The following is a 19,623-nucleotide window of genomic DNA, read 5'->3' on the forward strand; positions in this document are numbered from 1 at the left end:
GAATGTAATTCTTGATTTTAGGGTATATACATTTAATGTTTTGACATTGCCAAATTGCCTTCCAAAAAGGCTGTACCAATTTAAATTTCTACCAACAGTGTTTTACTGTTTTAGTTTGCATTCTCCTCTTGGTGCAGTTTCATGTGCTTATTCATTTTTATTTCTTTTTTTGTGTGAATTCTTCATATACTTCTCTAGTTTTTCATGAGGATGTTTGTTGTTTAATCATTGAATTATAGGAGCTCTTTATATATGCAGTGAGAAAGAAAACTGCAGCCCACAGAACACAGGTGACAGATAGGAGCTGGCCTGCACCTAGTGCTGAGGTCCAGGAGTTCCCCACTTCAGATAAACAGTCTCAGGGAACACGACCGTCAGAACAGGTTATTGTGTGCCTGTGACAGACAAAATATGACCAAGCTGTAATCATATATGAGCACAGACAAAAATAGAACGCCATGCCAATTACAAAAATGACACATATCCCTCTTTCCCAGCTAACATGGGGGCCTGCTGCTGTTTTACCAATGACAGCTTTTAGCTCCGTTCCTGATTCATTTCTATCAGTGATTTGTGCTTGGAAAGTTTTTCTTTCTGTGTTGCAGAACTTTCCTGAAAATCTTCTAGAGCATCATAGTCCTTTTTCTGCTCTAGAACTTAGATGCTAACCGTATCCTGCTTTGATTATTAAGGGTACTTATTTCTCTAGATCTTAGGGTATAGAACTGGCTTGAATTTGTGGTAACTAGGAATTTTACCAAAATTCTATATTTCAGAAAATCTCAGATATGAGCTTGACTTCTTATGATGAAATATTTATCAACAAATGCAAAATTTTAAAAATGATCATCAATTAAAATAAATATTCCATTAGCTATTGAATTGAGCTGTTAGTGAATTAGTAACAAGAAACTCTTAGATGTAAAATAAAAGGTAGGATGTGTTGGCCCTAGTTTTCAGTGCCAGAAAGTAAAGATGACTTTGTTGCCACTTTACTCAAATGTGTTTTCTTCATTTCCACTGCTTCCCTGTAAGAGGCTGTTCAAACAATATCTTTATGTTTTAGAATATATTTCCAAGAAGGTACTAATCACCCTGCTTATTTCATTTCATTCAAAATATGAACTGCACTACTAGGAAGATTAGAAGAATATTTTTAAACAAAAGCACATTTGCTTTTGGTCCGAAAAACCTCACTCATCTCTTAGCCTATTAAATGTAATTTGCAATGAGAAAGCATTAGTTTCCATTTTTAGGGGCTGTCATTCAACCATATGGCCTTTAAATGAATGCATTTTCTGCATATGGAATTGCATTACTGTTGCATTACTGGACTGTTGCATGTTTTCATTAAAAGAATCTAAGCCCAGTAAAATATCTCCTGTGTTCATTTCCAGTGATGTTCTTGGAAACAGTCTATGTAAACAATTGATAGATATTTTAAAATGTTTCCCTTTACTTAAAAGTAACAATAAAAATTTGTATTAGATAGAATTGTTTACACTATCACTTTAAAATGTTATATTTATTTCTGTGTCTGTAATTTATTATCTTCTAAAAGGATTAAATACCAGTAGGTGCTTAATAAATATTCGTTAGATGAATGAGTAAATTCATTTTTAAGTAAAAACATACTATACTATGTGTATTAAATTACTTCACAGTATAAAAGGCAAAAAGCATATCGTAAAATGAGAAAAGGGGAAATTATATCACAAAACTTCAGATGATGAAAGCTAAGGAAAATGATTCCTAAATGTTGTCCTGAGATCCCTAGCAACCAAAGCCAAACACACATACGTAGTTGTGTTGCCTTGTTGTGGTAAAGGACACCGAATAACCACACGTCATTGTAAATGGTTTTTCACTCTTCCTCGTTAGGAAATGATGTACATCTGGAATGGTTTTCCAGTAGTGTGCAAAAGAAAGGACCTTTCGGAAAATCTGTTGCTAACTGTTGAAAAGGCTGAGGCAACTTTACAAAATGAAAGTAAGTATGAAAAGTATAAAAGCCTAGAAATCTTCACCATTACTGTCCTCATGTCCTATCCCTGTGCACATCTGCCCGTGTTAATCTGTGTGCATCACAAGGACAAAAGAGCTTGGGCTGCAGGTGTTGGGGTGCAATCAAGCTGAAGGGAGGAATGATACATGCTTCAAACATGGATGAACCTTGGGGACATTAGGCTACGTGAAAGAAGCCAGTTGCAAAAGACTATATATTATGACCTGTAAAGACAGAAAGTATTATAGATTAGTGGTTGCCGGGGGATGGGAAAAACTGAGGTGGGGGTTATAGCTAAAGGGTTTGGCATTTCCTTTTGGGGGTGATGAAAATGTCCTAAGATCAATTGTGGTGATGGTGGTACAACTCTGTAACATACTCAAGCCAGCGAATTGTCTACTTTCCATGGCTGAATCGTATGGTATGTGAATTATATCTTAATAAACCTGTTACCAGAAAAGATGAAGGAGAGAAGGCAATCACTTTAGAGCAACACAAGGAAAGCATGCACTTCTGAGTTTAGTTTGCGGCGCTTTCCATGCCTCCTTTTGCTCTCTAAGGAATATCATGTTTTTGTAGATACAGAGAATTGTTTTCAAGTTTAATCTTATCATAGTTTAATTTTTCACTCATTATTTTTTATTGTATTAGAGGCCCCTGTCCAGTTTACTGGTTGCTCCATTCCCTGGAAGCAGCTGGCCTGTTAGTAGAAGGCTTACAGTCCCAGCCCCTCAGCTGCGAGACTCTGGGAAACATACCTCATCTCTCCCAGCCTCGGTTTCTTTTAAAACGGGAGTGGTGTTAGGCCAGGTGATATCCCAAATTTTCTTGTTCTGACATTTTCTAATTCTCAGTCTTTAATAGAGGCTTTCTCTCTTTTTTTTTTTTTTTAAAGATTTTTATTGGGGAATTGGGGGATGGGAACAGTGCTAGGGAATTGGGGGAAGGGGAACAGACAAGTTGCTGTCCTTTTGTTCTTCAGTCTAGTTGTGGAGGACGTTGCTTCACTGGCCCAAGTTGGCACCATCATTGCGCTCTTCCCAGGCAAGGCAGATCAGTCGCCGGCTTCTGGACGGCTGCTCACTGCGGCTGCTGGCCGCTCACGCTGGCTGCTGGCTACACACAGTAGCCCATGGCAACCCACTGCCACAGGGGCTGCAGCCTATGCCATCGCCGGCGACTCAGGGCAGCCCAGCTCCAGGTTGAGCTGTTGTTCAGCATCTTAGCTGTGGAGGGCAGTGTCACTGGCCCTCATATGTGGGATCCAAACCGGGGCCCTCTGGTGTCCCAAGCCAGCTCTTAACCATCGCGCCACTCGGCCGGCCCTAACTCATTTTTCTTAGCTGGAAAAAGATGGGCACTGGAGGAGCACTGCCTCCATACTCAATATACTTGCCTATTCCCCCCACGACCCGTCCCCCTACCCCATGGGGATGACATTAGTGAATATGGCTCCAGGGACGAGGACCTCATTCGGATCATTTTTGTATTTGGAGCTATAGTATGAAGCTGAAATGCTTAATGACATTACTCTTTACAATTTTAAAAAATTAAACACATAATTACAGTTGATAGATGTAGGTGAAAAAAGTCACCCACATTTTTGCTGAGGCACAATTAATTTATAATTTTTGTCTATTCCATCCTAGCCTTATTTTTATCGTTACGATCAGTGTACCTGGACATACACTAGCCTAGTTTTTCTTTGTTGAGTATGTCATACACTTTTTTATAAATTTGAGGTATAATTGACATATAACATTATATTGGTTTCAGGTGTACAACATAATGGTTCAATATTTGTATACGCTGCAAAATCATCACCACAATAAGTCTAATAAGTCTGTCATCATACATAGTTACACAATTTTTTTTTCTTTTGATGAGTACTTTTATGAGCTGCCGTATTTTGCCGTGTATAGTGTGCACATTTTTGCCCAAATTTGTCAGGGAAAAATAATGATGTGCATTATACATGGGTAGGACTAATTCTGTATCTATATAAATGTTTTCGGTTCTTTTATTTATGCTTACGAGTTAAAAGTGTAACTCTAGAAATCAATAATGATATCCATATGCAAAATAATTCCCTGGAATACAGTAATCAGTTTTGTTGAACTTGGCAGTGATGAAGAGTTCTTGGCCTTCTATGATGCGTAAATGTTGTAAATTTGTTACCGGTACATAAAATTTCTTGTACCTTGTATCTGTTCTTGTGTTTCATAATTATTTGCTACATAAAATTTCTTCTACCATAATATGTTAAAAAAATAAATGCTAAAATTCCTTTATAATACAAAAACCAAGTATCTACATGTAAATAAATAAAAATTTGAATTAAAAAATTAAAGCAGAGATTTTTCCCTGAAGGTTTGGGCCACGAACGTTGGTGTGCATTATATGTAGGAGCGCATTATACACGGCAAAATACAATACTCTCTTAGCAATTTTCAAATATGCAATACAGTATTATTAACTATGGTCTCCATGCTATATATTACATCTCCATGACTTATTTATTTCATAACTGGAAGCTTGTACCTTTTGACCCCCTTTACCCATCTGCCCACCCACCATCCCCTGTCCCCGGCAACCACCAATCTATGTTCTCTGTATCTAATGAGCGTGTTTGTTTTTATAATTTTATTTTTTAATTAAAGTTTATTGGGGTGACAATTGTTAGTAAAGTTACATAGATTGCAGGTATAAAATTCTGTAAAACATCATCTATATACCACATTGTGTGTTCACCACCCAGAGTCAGTTCTGTTTCCATCACCATGCATTGGATTTGGTTTTTGTTTTTTTTAAAGATTCTCCTCCATATAAATGAGATCATACAGTATTTGTCTTTATCTGATTTATTTCACTTAGCATAATACCCTCAAGGTCCATCCATGTTTTTGTAAATGGCAAGATTTAATTCTTTTTTATGGTTGAATAATATTCATGTGTGTGTATGATTATCTTTATCCATTGATGGACACTTATGTTATTTCCATATCTTGGCTATTGTAAATAATGCTGCGATAAACATGGGGTGCATATAGCTTTTTGATTTAGTGTTTTCCTTTTCTTTGGATGGATACCCAGAGTGGAATTGCTAGATCATATGGCATTTCTATTTTTTTTTATTAGTTTCAGGTGTACAAAATAACATAATGATTAGACATTTACTCACCTCAAAAAGTGATAACCCCCCCCCCAAGTCTACTACCCTTCTGGCATCGTACATAGCTATTACAATACCATTGACTATATTCCCTATGCTGTACTTTACATCTTGTGACTATTTAATATACACTTAATTATAGTTGATATTCAATTTTACTTTATATTAGTTTCAGGTGTACAGTGCAGTGGTTAGGCATTGATACAACCTATGAAGTGATCCCCCCGATAAGTCCAGTACCCATCTGACACTCTGCATAATCTTTACAAGATTATTTATATTCCCCATACTGTATTTCACACCCCCATGACTATTTTGTGACTATCAATTTGTGTTTCTTCATTCCTTTACATTCTCCCCCATGTCCCAATGCCCCTCCCTTCTAGCAATCATCATTTTTTTTCTCTGTATCTCTGAATCTGTTTCTGTTTACATTACTCATTTATTCCATTCTTTAGATTCCACATGTAAATGAGATCATACGGTATTTTTCTTTCTCAGCCTGACTTATTTCACTTAGCATAATGTTCTCTAGGTCCATCCATGTTGTTGCAGATGGTAAGATTGCATTCTTTTTTATGGCAGAGTAGCACTCCATTGTATAAATGTACCACAGTTTCTTTATCCAGTCATCTATTGGGGGGCATTTTGGTTGTTTCCATATCTTGGCTATTGTGAATAGTGCTATAGTGAATATGAATAGGGTTGCATATATCTTTTCAAATTAGTGTTTTGGATTTCTTTGTCTAAATACTCAGGTGTGGAATTCCTGGGTCATAAGGTAGTTCTATTTTTAATTTTTTGAGGAACCTCTATACTATTTTCCATAGTGGCTGCACCAATTTGCAATCCCACCAACAGTGAATGAGGGTTCCCTTTTCTCCACAACCTCGCAAGCACTTGTTGTTTCTTGGTTTATTGATGATAGCCATTCTGACAGGAGTGAGGTGGTATTTCATTTCATTTTATTTGGATTTCTCTGATGATTAGTGACAGTCAGCATCTTTTCATACGTCTGTTGGCCATCTGTATGTCCTCTTTGGAACAATGTCTCTTCATGTTCTCTGCCCATTTTTTTTTTTTTTTTTGCTGAGCCATCCTGCTACCTGTTGGCAGCTCAGCGGCTGCTCCCCTCGGGCCGGGACTCGAACCACTCTGCCCATTTTTAATTGGATTACTTGGTTTTTTGGTGTTGAGTTGTATTAGTTTTTTATAAATTTTGGATATTAACTCCTTATCATTGGCAAATACCTTCTCCCATTCAGTAGGATGTCTTTTCATTTTGTTGATGGTTTCCTTTGTTGTGAAAAACCTTTTTAGTTTGATGTAGTCCCATTTGTTTATTTTTTCTTTTGTTTCCCTTGCTCTAGGAAATATATCAGTAAAAATATTACTAAGGGTAATGTCTGCAAGTTTACTTCCTATGTTTTCTTTTAGGAGTTTTATGGTTTTGGGTTTTACATTTAAGTCTTTAATCAATTTTGAGTTTATCCTCGTATATGGTGTAAGAAGCTGGTCCAGTTTAATTTTTTTTGCATGTATCTGTTCGGCTTCCCCAGCACCATTTATTAAATAGACTGTCTTTACCCCAGTGTAAATTCTTGCTTCCTTTGTCATAGATTAAATAACCATATAGGCATGGATTAATTTCTGGGCTCTTTGTTCTATTGCATTGATCTATGCATCTGTTTTTATGCCAGTGCTATGCTGTTTTGGTTACTGTGGCCTTGTGGTATATAATTCGATATCAGGTAGCATGATACCTCTTGCTTTATTCTTATTTCTCAGGATTGCGGTGGCTATTCAGGTTCTTTTATGGTTCCATGTAAATTTTAGGATTATTTGTTCTAGTTCTGTGAAAAATGTCATTGGTATTTTGATAGGGATTGCATTGAATCTATATATGGATTTAGGCAGTATGGACATTTTAACTATATTCTTCCTATCCATGAGCACGGTATATGTTTCCATTTATTTGTATCTTCTTTATTTATTTATTTATTTTTATTTTTTTTAAAGATTTTATTTGGGAATTGGGGGAGGGGAGCAGTGTTGGGGAATTGGGGAAGGGGACCAGCCAAGTTGTTGTTCTTCAGTCTTCATTGTGGAGGGCGCCAGTCACCATCTGGCTTCCTGTTGACAGCCCGTGGCCTCTAAGCTCAAGGTGCTGTCTTCAATCTTAGTTGCGGGTGGGCGTAGCCACCATCCCATGCGGGTAGTGAAACCAGCAGCCTTGTTGTTAAGAGCGCATGCTCTATCCACTGAGCCATCCGCGTGACAGCTCAGCTCAAGGTGCCGAGTTCAGTCTTGGTTGCAGGTAGGCATAGCCCACCATTGAACAGGCAATCTTGTTGTTACACCAGCTGAGCCATCCTGCCACCTGTTGGCAGCTGAGCAACAGCGCAGCTTGGGTGCAGCATCACTGGCCCATGTGGGACTCGAACTGGTGGCCCTGTTGCTCAGAGCTCACGTTCTTAAGCCATCTCTTAACCAACTGAGCCACTGGGCCGGCCCTTGTATCTTCTTTAATATCTCTCTTCCATGTCTTACAATTTTCTGAGTAAACGTCTTTTACTTCCTTGGTTAATTTTTTCCTAAGTTTTTTTTAATGCAAATGTATGGTAGTTCTATTTTTACCACAAACTCTTTAAATTGTTGCTAAATAACCCTTACATTAATTTCAAAAGCTTCATAGCACTCCATGGAGCTAATATACATAATTTAATCTACTCTTTCAGTATTGTTGGGCATTTAGGCTGCTCTCCATATTTAAAATAATTCTTGCTTTGGATTCCTACCTGTCAGGAAAAGAAATATTAAAGAATGAAAGCTGATTCAGTGGGCTTATCTCCTAACAAGGTCGATGTTTCAGGCTAGATAGTTAAAGAATCCGGTAGAGCAAAGAGCAGTGCTGTTCTGAGGCCACAGAGCCTCCCCCCATTTGCCATCTTGCAAATACAAACTGGTGGACACAGGGAGGTCAGGTGAGTGGAACATTCTGCTCTACTAATAGCAATTATTTCTATTAGCGTAGAGTTGTGATAAGCTTCCTTATTATTGTTTTGCAATTGTGTCTTTTTAAGTTTTCACCCTTTGGGTCTTAAAATGTACATAAAATTTACCATGTTAACTATTTTTAACAATACAGTTCAGTAGTGTTATATTCACATGGTTGTGCAACCCGCCTCCAGAACATTTTCATACCCGTTAAACAATAATTCCCCATTTCCCCTTCCCCCCGGCCCATGGCAATCACCATTCTACTTTGTTACTATGATTTTGACTGTTGTAGAAACTTCATGTAAGTGGAGCCATATAATATTTGTCTCTTTGTGACTGGATTATTTCACTTAGCATAGTGTCCTACATCCATGTTGTCGCATGTCGGAATCTCCTTCCTTTTTAAGGCTGCGTAATATTCCATTACGTTATATACCACATTTTGTTCATCCGTCGATGCACATTTGGATTCCTTCCACCTTTGGCTATTGTGAACAATACTTCTATGAACATGGGTGTGCGAATAATTTTTTGAGACCCTGCTTTCAGTTCTTTTAGATATATGCCCAGAAGTGGAATTACTTGGTCATATGCCATTTCTATTTTTAATTCGTTGAGGAATGACCATAATGTTTTCTATAGACACTGCACCATTTGACATTCCCACCAGCAGCGTACAAGGTTTCCAATTTCTCTATATCCTTGTCAACACTTATTATTTTCTTTTTTTTTGGTTTTGTTTTGGTTTTGGTAGTAGTTATCCTAATGGGTATGAGGTGATCGTTACTATTTTTAATGTGAAATAATTTCAAAAAGAAAAAAATATTTCAATTTATTTTTGAGTGAAAAATCAACAGTCACATCTGTTTGAATTTAAATGAAATGAAACTGTATGAAAGTTCACCTTAAAAATGAGATATCACAAAATGTACTTCTGTATAATCTAGTTGAACAATTTTATTAGTATTCATTTTTGTTCGACTAATTTGGCCACTTTGTATTAATTTGTTCATTTGAACACTCCTTCCTTGCTAGATATAGAATTATGATAGGCAGAGCAAACATTTGTTCCTGCTATTAAATGAATTATCTATGATTAAATCCCACAATCCACAAACTAAATGGAAAAGTGAATATTTTTTAAATAAGTGGATATGTAAAAACTGGGAGGTAAAGGAAAACCTCTTTTTATTAAGTGAAAACATTTGGAGGGTATTTTTTTTCTCCCAGAAAAGAAGATCAGCTTGCTTCTTCAGTTTTGCTACAAAGATAAGTTTGGGTTCAGTAGAATGAATTCTGATGTTTGAATGTCCATCCTTTTAGTGTAGACTAATATGTACTACTCGAGAGCAGGGCATTTGTATGTTAAGAAGTCCTGAAGGATCACTGGGTTTTCTCTTTTTAAGGAGGCTCTTCATCCCTACTCCTAAGTTTATTTTGCCCCTTCATTGGTGTGGGAAAAATGAAAGGAATAATATATGTATCAAACGATGCATGTAAAATGCAATAGAGGTGTAGAAAACCAAGACAATATGTCTATCCATTTATTCCTCTTTTAAAGACATATTGTGGTGATACGCTTAAGAGATACTTAAGCAGGACTGCGGGGAGCTCAGACAAACACATCATATTTCATAAAATTCTGTCTTTCTATGTCTTCCTCCTGGGTTTAAAAAAAAAAAAGCATTCTTTTCTGAAGATGGCGTTTGCCAGATGTTACATGAAATTTATGATGATCTCTTCCAGGTTCATTGTTTTATGCAAAAAGGTTACCTGACACGAGCCTCCCCCCGCAAACTTTTATGACTTTTGAGTAGTTGAGTTCCTATTCTTCTTCAGAGTCAGAGGGAAAAAATCCAAAATTGGAAAATAGAGTAAAATTGTAAACCTGAGGTGACTTCATCTCCACCCCGCCCCTCCCCACCTCATTATTAGGAATTGAATGTGTTTTTGCTTCTACCTTTGGCAAATATCTCTCTAACGTAAAAGATGGTAGAGGGTACAATTGGCGTTCTACTCTGACAATGCCATAAGTCTGAAAGGCTGGTCATCGGTACAAAGGGAGGAATACTGTTTAAAGAGAGAAAAATACTTGGAGTAACATGCCTGAAATCAGTGTTTGCTATTAATTCCATTAGTGTTTCATCTGAAATCTAAATACATTCAACATGTAGCCAGGAGTTAGTACAATAGCTCTTCATTGACTATTCATTGTGGTTAATTAACTTGGTGAAATAGTATAGCAAACACAATCAGAGTTCCATAAAAGGCAAAGTTATTTACTTTATGGCTTTTCACTTTCTAAATCTATTTTCGGATTTTTCCTTTGGTACATTTCAACTTGCTTCTAAAAAGTTTAATGTAGATATTTTTGTAGTTTGGGCCTTAAGCTTTATTCCCCCCTCAGCCTACCCTTTGTTTTATTATTAAGTGCAGATCTTTTGTGATAAAAATGTGCTTTGGCAGCATTATCATATAGTTTTCTTGGAATGTGCAATGGAAACTGTTGACATGTTCATCTATGAACTCACACATAAGCCGGAGAATCATAAACATTTATATTTTAAGGGAAAATAGTCACCTGACAAATAGTGCTCTGTGGTCTGAAAAAATAATAGTTTTGCTTTCTTAGGTTTTTGGATGACTGTTGTGTTTTTGAACCCATTTTCCATATCCCTAACCCATGATCTAAATAAAAGCTAAATGTGTTGTGGCTTTGCTGGTACTTTAGCTTCCCATGCTGTTATGTCTTTTATGTAGCAAAATAGTCGTTCACTGAGCACCAGAATTTTGTGGCAACACGAACAGTTAGAAAATACTACACAGAACTCAGTAAAATGCACAAAAATGATACTAAAAGTTAGCATCTAGCATGGACCCTAAGAGTTTGGTTCTAGGCCTGGAAAGATATTGCTTCTTGAATGTACGAGTTCTGACAATTAAGTTTGCGAACTCATCCTAGAAAAGGTGCTATATACCTCATTGCTGAGTATTACTATGGTCACCTTTGAAGTACTCCCTTTGGGAAGCTATGCACCGACGCCAGCACCTAGTCCACCCTTCAAAGCAATTTTGGAACTCTTTCTGGCATGGCCATCAGAGCTGTCCTCGTATTACCTTTGATGTCTTGAATGTCATCAAAATGTCTTCCTTTCAGTATGTCCTTTATCTTCAGGTAAAGAAAGAAGTCATTGGGGGCCAGATCAGGTGAGTAGAGAGGGTGTTCCAATAGAGTTATTTGTTTACTGGCTAAAAACTCCCTCACAGACAGTGCCATGTGAGCTGGTGCATTGTCATGATGCAGGAACCATGAATTGTTGGCGAAAAGTTCAGGTCATCTAACTTTTTCACGCAGCCTTTTCAGCACTTCCAAATAGTAAACTTGATTAATGGTCTAGGTGGTACAAATTCATTAATGAATAATCCTTCTGATATGAAAAAAAGGTTAGTAACATTGTTGCAACAAGTTTGCAAACCTAATTGCAAGACCTCTTATATTTCAATCAGCATCCATGATTAGAGCATGAATGTGTGTGTGTGTGTGCCAAAAAAATGTATACACATTTTAAGAAAGGAAAAAACTTTTAAAATTGTAATATAATGAATGACGCTAGCACTCATTTGATTAATGCCATCTTTTGAGCAAATGCTATTACTACACATTGCTACCGTAATTCAACTTCGAAAAGTAATACATAGATAACATCTCTTAAAATGTGTACATTTTCTTTGGCACCCCTTTTATATATATGGTACAAAATGGTCATTACGTAATAGGAAAGGTAATGTGGTATTGATATCTGTGTTTTTCTTGATGAATGACTTGAGATCTTGGAAGCGAGAGGTGAATGTCAGCTGTTTTCAGCACCTAGAAGTAAAGTGACTTTCTTCTAGTTGGTTAAGTGGCATCGTTAACCTCCCATAGACATTAACTAAAAACCAGCATGTGTTAATGGTGATTTCTGAGATTTGTTCTGAAAGCAGGAGCATTCTAATATGAGGGACTCCGAGGGCCTCATTAGTTTGGTTTACTGCCCCCACCCACCACCACCATGTTGTCACAACCTGAAATGTATAAATTATCAGTCTGCTTGGAATGACTTCTTAGTTGCACCGAACTTGCAAAAAAACCCCATTTCAAACGTGGTAGATGTGAAATGGTTACCTTTGTCAGATCGATATCACACATAATATGGTTCCTTCTGTTTCATATTCTACAGCCTAGGGCCGTAGACGGCAAAGAGTCATTTTCCAAAGGAAAAAAAATGGTGAAAGAAAAACCTTTACATTAGCCTCAAGCTGTTAGAAGTGGGTGAGGATTTTAGGTAACTGGTATGTACTTGAGCACCATTTTATCTAATTTTATGACATAATCTCCCTTCAAAAAGACATAGCTTAGAGGATTGATACATTATGAACATAGTGATCTGGAGAGGAATTCTGCGTCCTGAATTTTTAATGGGTAAAGCCATCTGCTTCTCCATATGGAAGCGTTATCCTCATCTGCACGAAGCCAACACAGTTAGAAGCCAGAACCACAGGAGGAGGTAGCTTTCTTGTTCCTCATGGCTTTACCTTTTACAGAATTAATGAAGCTCTTTCTTTAGAGTTCAGATTTTCTGCTGTTGTCTCTAAGGTGACATAATTCAGCTCATAAGGTCACATATGAGCACGTGAAAAAAAATGTGAAGTAGATGAAGTGAACTCCTTAATAAAATGGTTTACTAAACTAATGTAGTAAATTCAGTGTTCTTTTAATTAAAAATTTTTTTCGCTGTGCTTTGTTCCGTGAGGCATAGCAAGCGCTAAAAGTGTTTTTCTTAGTTTTAAAAGTATTTTTCTTTTGGTGTGTGATTTTTGTTTGTTTTGCTTTAAGATTTCAGCGACTACTCGGTAGATGACGAGTGCTTAGTGAAGCTGCTGAAAGGCTGCTGCCTGAAAAACTTACAGCGGCCCTTGCAAGCGGAGCTGTGTTTTAGCCACGTCATCCAAAGGTAAACACACACAAGGAACCCAGCCTGAGTGCGAATCGTGGCTCCTGGGGAAGAACTGTTGAAAAGGATTGCTTTTCTCTCTTGCTGCAAACCTTTTTCTTGGTGGTACCAGAAAGAGAATCCAGTAATGTTTTCTCCATTCATTGAGAACAAAAAAAATCAGTATAGTGTAAGTGTACGTCGCTTTATGCATTTCCACTCGGTGTTTACAGGTGACCTATAAAAACTAAACTTAGGGCTAACAGGTGTCTGTCTAAACTCTGGCAGCGATGTACTGACCTCTGATACTTTTTTGATTCCTGCCTTTGCTTCTCCATTTATTTATTCCACAGATATTTGAGCACACGCTATGGGCCAGAGACTGTGCTGGAGCCCAGGGAGCCAGAGTTGAGTCAAGAGACTTGCCATCATTGAGATAGTCAGTTGGCGGGGAAGAAAGACACGTGCTGAACACTATAGCTGCTTCTCCTTTGGAAAGGGCATTGCTTCTGTGTATGCATGAGTTTGTTTGTTTTTTCCTAATAGCATTGATGATGATGATGTCCTGCTCCTTTCCTAAGCAGAGAGTTGAGTCAAGGTTCTGATGCCTGGTTTTCTTCTCTATACCTGGAGTCATACATGCAAATACCTGCAGCTGCCAGACAACCAGCCTTCCTGAGTGATGGCAGGAGTAGGGATTGGTGGGCACTGCAGACCCAGGAGCTTGTGTGTTCCCTCTAGACAATGCAGCCACTCTTTAGCCCTCATTAATTACTATTCTGTACAGTGTAGGCCCCCTAGCAATCATCCCTGCAATTTTTTCACGAAAAGCCTGGCATATGGGTTTTATGTAAAACCTTCTGATTTTTAAATATTGGCTGACATTTTTTGAAAACACTGTGAGCCGAGTAGATCACAGCCACAGACTGCCAGTTGACGTCCTCGGTTCCAGGTCATGCGCCTTTCCATCCGTGGCCACGCATCCTCTTCTTCCTGACACTACTTTATGAATATTTAGGAAGGCTGGCGTTTTTATAAGAATGAGACCATGTCTATTTTTCAAATAAGTAGTATACTGTTCTTAGTAAGCATGTTAAAGAAGGAGCCATGGAGTTCTGTTTTACTGGTGGTTTAATAAGGATCAACAGGATGATTAAAAGGATTACCCATGTGTGCTATTTGTTGTGTTTTAACAATAGTGAATTGTTTGCGCATGTGTTTTATGATTTTGGATTGTGAGTTTTTCTTCATTGGCATTTGATCTTGAGACTCCTGTGAAGCTGGGATTGAGGAAGAGTCTCTCTAAGGTCACTTTGTTCTTCTTTCTCTCACGTGCCCCAAAGACGTTTGCAGCCCAGGCCCACATTTATGTTCATTTCATTGCTTTGAGGTTTTTGGATCCTGTGGGCAATGTAAGTTTGAATTGCAGATGAATGTGAGGGCAAGCTATTAGTTATTAATTTCCCAAGAAAGGTGCTTTTACTTCACACCTAGAGCACAGGCTGCCTGTGACTGGATTTTTTCTAATCTGCCCTTTCTCTGATGGAGTAGCTTTTCAAGGGCCCCAGCTTACACAGAGGTCACAGGCCTGGCTTCCTGTCCTGTGTGGGCCGAAGACCTCGTCTCTTTCATGGACATTGAGACCCAAAGCCCTGGTCAGTTCAGACTGAGGCAGACCCCAGGACTGCGTTGGCATCGTCCACACACTCAGAGTTCTGGTTCTGTTCTGTTTTCAGTTAGAGAATTTTTCTTATGCTCTTGTGAGCCGAGCTATGCATTTGAAAGTGTGTTATTCTTATTCTTTTCAGTGCCTCTAGATGTTTTGTCATCAGAGAGTTTATAATGTTGCTGAAAACAGAAGTATTGACCACTTCTTTATTGACATTTTTTAGCATTAAGACATAATAATACAAAGCCAAGTGAACCTTATTAAAAAATAATATGGCATTCTTATTTCTAAGTGGAGTCATTTGCTGACCACGTTCATGCTCAGAAGGATGATCTTCTTTTCAAAGTTAGTCTTTGAAGATCTGCATGTACTCGTCTACCTAAGGGGCAATGAACAGTCCTCAGCGCTGGACTGAGATTAAGGAGTAAGATAGGAGGTAATCATATTAGCAGCGTACTATTTATTGCCATAGTTAGATGCTTTGACTGTATAAGGACAGCTTTTCTCTGATAATAAGCTTAGTGCTACACTGTTTTCTGAGGAATGGGCAAAATATGTATGTTGAAGCAGAGTGATATGTTTCTTGTTCTGTGAAGACTTAATTGCTTTTCATTCACTCTTTTAGTGAAAAGCTACTGAAGTTTGACCACTACCTGGTGCCATTTACTCTGTTTGAGTTGGCATTTTTGTACAAAAGCCAAGGGGAGATTGACAAGGCTGTAAAGGCTCTTGAAACTGCGAGGTAAGTGACAATGGCAGCTTTTCCTTGATTGCTACGGAGTCAGGAATGTCAATACCGTTATAACAACAGCAGTAATACTATACATACACTTGAAAGTTAAAACATTAAGGAAAGTTAGTAATAATGTTAACTTTGCTAACTTATGCTTAGTTTATGTTCGTGGCTTTTGCTGTAATTGTGCTGTTTTCAACCTTCTGAATGTCTGGCCCTGTGACTATTTACAGATGTTGCGATTATGGGCTTTTGTATGACAGATATCTAACCTAATCTCTTCTCTATCGAGTGAGTTGGCGAACTTTTTCTATACAGGGCCAGATAGTAAGTATTTTTGGCTTTTGATACTACTCGATTGTATCGAAAGCAGCCATAGAAGACAATATGTAAATAAATGGATGTGTCTGGATGTTGATCCTAATTTTGCTGACTCTTGGTGTATTCAGCCATATTGCCTATTTCCTCGAAGACCCACTGGTTTGAAGAAGCCCTTTGAATCCTCCCCTGACTCTCTTCTTTCTGACAACTGTGGCAAGTTCAAAGCACTTTGTCATTTCTGCTAGACAATGACTCTCAGACTTTTGATCATGGCTCACTCAGTGGAGGCAAAAACCCTGTGGTCCGTTTGCCTTGAAGAACTCTTGCAGTGGACAAAGAATGCCATTTTAGCTCCAGGCCATAAGTAGCCTAGTGGTCCATTGGTTTGTTCATTTACTCAAATTTAGCAAGTATTCACTGAGCACCTCTGCCAGGCACTAGTTAAGGCTCTAGACAGACAACTGCACATAAACAGGCAACGTTTCTGTTCTCTTAGTTGGAGGGAGATGTTAAGTCAACAAATAAGTAAGAAAAAAAGCAGTGGCAGGTGCTTTGCTGAGATTGACAATATGATACAGGGTACCAGGGTGTTACTTTCGATTGCGTTAATTCTGGAAGGGTTCCTTGAGGAGGTGATATTGTAGTTGAGATTTGCATAATTAAAGCCAGTCCTGAGATCAGTCAGCAGAAGACTACGTGGGGAACATTCCTGGCTGAAGTCACAGCTAGGTAACCTCTGTACTAGGGGGTTAAGCCACGAGGTCGGTAATGATGGGGAGAGAAAAAAACATACTTCTGTTTGGGGTATGATATTTTGAGATGCCTCTTACGTATCCCCATGGAGACAGCGAGTTGGCAATCTAACTCTAATAGAAGCATGGAGTTCAGTGGAAAAGTAAGGGTTAATGTAGAGATTTCAAAGTCACCAGCACAGAGACAGGGATAGTTAAAGCCATGATAATTGATGAGGTCATTTTGGGAAACTTATATAGCTAGAGAAAGAGGCCCAGCGCAGAGCCTTAGGGTATGCCATCATTGTAGAGAGTGAACAACAAGATTAAGAAGAGGTAGCCAGTGAGTTAGGAAGGGTTCCAGGAAAGCCAAGTGAACACAGTGTTTCAAAAAGAAGAGAGTTGTTAGTTGTAAAGATAGCTGCTGACAGGTCGAGCAACGTGAGACTAGGAAGTGAACTTGGCAGCATGAAGATCATTGGTGACTTTGACAAGTGAGGTGAGAAAGTAGAGTCAGCTACTTTAGGCAACTCTTTCAGGATGTTTTGCTGTGAATAAAACATAATAATGGGGCAGAAGCTTCAGGGACATGGTGGAGACAAGAAAACCTCCTCCTCCTTGTCTTCTTCCTTCTTCTCCTGTTTTTCTTTCTCCTCTTTCTCCTCCTCATGGAAGATATAAGAGCAAGCCACCTTTAAAGTTAACTTGTTGAGCGTGATAATGACTCATATTTCAACTGACATGTATGTATCACCCAATGTAGCTGATGGAAATTTATTGACTGTAAATACTGTTGTTCCCAGTGTTTATTATATATTATCACGTCAGCCCAGCTCCAGGTCGAGCTGTTGTTCACCATCTTAGCTGTAGAGGGCGCAGCGTCACTGGCCCTCATGTGGTCTCCGAACCGGGGCCCTGCTGCTCAGAGCTGGTGTCCCAAGCCAACTCTTAACCAAGCCACTTGGCCGGCCCCAGAATCTACATTTTAATAAGACCCACTGTTATGCATCTTCAGGCTTGAAAGCAAATGAGGAATGAAGATGAGAGGAAGGGGAGGATGGTGATGGTGCTCTGGTATACAAAGGAATTTTGATATTACAATTTTATTGTTATTGTCTTTAGAAACAACTACAAAGATTACTCCATGGAGTCTAGACTACACTTCAGAATTCAGGCAGCTCTTCACCTCTGGAGAAAACCTTCCTCAGATTGATCAGAACGTGAGGAGTGGAATTTTCTCTCCATTAACACCGGCATCTGCTATAGATTAGACCTTGTATTCAAGTGGAAAAGTGATCTTGTGAATGGAGACAAAAAGTCAACTTTATTGTCAATATTTTCTATCATCTGTGTGGTTTACTGTTGTTCTACATAAATGTTTTTTTCTTCCCTGCTGTGGAATAATGTTCAATACTATCTAGAAAATTTGTATATTTTGCCTCTCCAAAAAAAATTTCATATTAGATTTGAATTGGAGAGTGAAGAAGTCTTTTAGGGGACTCACAGGTACAATAAAGTCTAATTAGATTATTTATTTTTTTAATATGAAAGTTAATATTGTTTAAGTAACATGGCTTACAAGTTGAGCCATTTTTAGATTTGTTGGTCAGTTAAACCTCAGATATTTTGTTGCCTCGTATTTACATTTCAGAGGGAAAAAGAAAATTGCCTACTTTCAAGATAGCTTTCTAACCTTCTGAACATAGGCAGTGGGTGAAGATGGGGATGGATAATGTAGTTAATTGGGTGTAAAGGCTTGTAGTTATCCAAGGTGATGAAATACTGTTTTTTGTTTGTTTGTTTGTTTGTTTGTTTGTTTTATTCATGTAAGTTAAAGGTTGTGACATTTTTGAGAAACTATCCTGTTTTTGAATGTACTTAAGTCTATTATAATAACAAAATAAAAAAAAAAGTGTATCTAAAGGGAATAAAAAGTTATATTTTAGAAATTATCCTCAACCTTAGCAATGAGAGCTTAAAATATATTATGTTGATTATTTTTTTATAGGAAGCAACATATCCTGCTGCTTTAAATGATATGTAAAATATGAATAATTTTTACACTCTTGATGTTGGTAAGATCTACTTTTGTAACTTCTTTAGCACTGTGATGGTTCCTTGTAAATATCTGGACTGTGTTTAGTCCTATAATTTGGAAACACAATCAGGGCATTGAGTGGAAGAGAGCCCGACCCCTTGTGGTTGGTCCTGGCTCTGCTACCGGTTAGCAGTTTCCAGAGTGACCTCAAGGGAGACCCCGTGCTTGCTGTATCACTGTATTTTCCTTATCTGTGAAATGGAAAATGAACAGATGACTGTCAAGGTCTCTTTCTGTTTTATTACTGTTAGTCTGTGTTTTGCATATTTATTTTCATCAAACAACTGTTAAAATGTTTAATCAGAACCACTCCCACTTATTGTGTGTTTTTATTTTGCAATCGTTACTGTCCCTCCTGCCCCCCTCCCCTCAAATACGTATGTTATGTGGCTAAGGACCATTTTGCATCCAGAGAGAGGAAAAACAATTTGTGAATCAATGAATCAGGGTTTTGTCCTATTTTTATTTCTGTTTTGAGGAAAAACTTGTTTTCTCTGCAGTTTAACAGAAACAGCCCCAAATTGGGGGTCAGGAGCCCATTCCCATTAGTTAATAGTTCCTTGACATGGAGCAAGTCATTCACCTTTTCTGGGACTCAGTTTCCCCAATGGGGATAGCACCATAGACGTTGCTGGTGCTAGTGAGGGCTCCATTAGTGCATAATCATATACATAGCTTTTTGTAAACTGAAAGGCTATGTGAATATCAGTTGTAACAATCATGTTTTTTATACACTGATTACAGTATCAACACAAAAATATTGACTGAGTCTGTGGTCCCTGGTGTAAGATGAGAAGAGCTTGGAAGTTCAAACACCTTTAAATGTATTCATGTATTTGGCACTGATAGTAGCCCAGATTATGAATTTGGCTCCTTGGTACTTACTCCCTGCTCTGCGAGCCTGTACCCAGCAGGTATTGG

At 38.1% G+C, this 19,623-nt stretch overlaps 1 protein-coding gene across 4 annotated transcripts in view; it reads left to right on the forward strand.

Annotated features, from left to right (window-relative positions):
• The window catches only part of TTC39B (tetratricopeptide repeat domain 39B), a 159,744-nt gene extending 140,731 nt beyond the window's left edge, over nt 1-19,013 (forward strand). For all 4 annotated transcript variants that reach the window (XM_019664447.1, XM_019664445.1, XM_019664446.1 and 1 more), the window contains exons 16-19: nt 1,882-1,990; nt 13,054-13,171; nt 15,445-15,561; nt 17,727-19,013. In XM_019664447.1, the coding sequence (XP_019519992.1) occupies nt 1,882-1,990; nt 13,054-13,171; nt 15,445-15,561; nt 17,727-17,817 (435 nt within the window). In that variant the 3' untranslated portion in view covers nt 17,818-19,013. The remainder of the gene's footprint in view (nt 1-1,881; nt 1,991-13,053; nt 13,172-15,444; nt 15,562-17,726) is intronic.
• The last annotated feature ends 610 nt before the right edge of the window (nt 19,014-19,623 follow it).

Source organism: Hipposideros armiger, unplaced genomic scaffold (assembly GCF_001890085.2).
Source record: "Hipposideros armiger isolate ML-2016 unplaced genomic scaffold, ASM189008v1 scaffold_422, whole genome shotgun sequence".
Classification (NCBI taxonomy): Eukaryota; Metazoa; Chordata; class Mammalia; order Chiroptera; family Hipposideridae; genus Hipposideros; species Hipposideros armiger.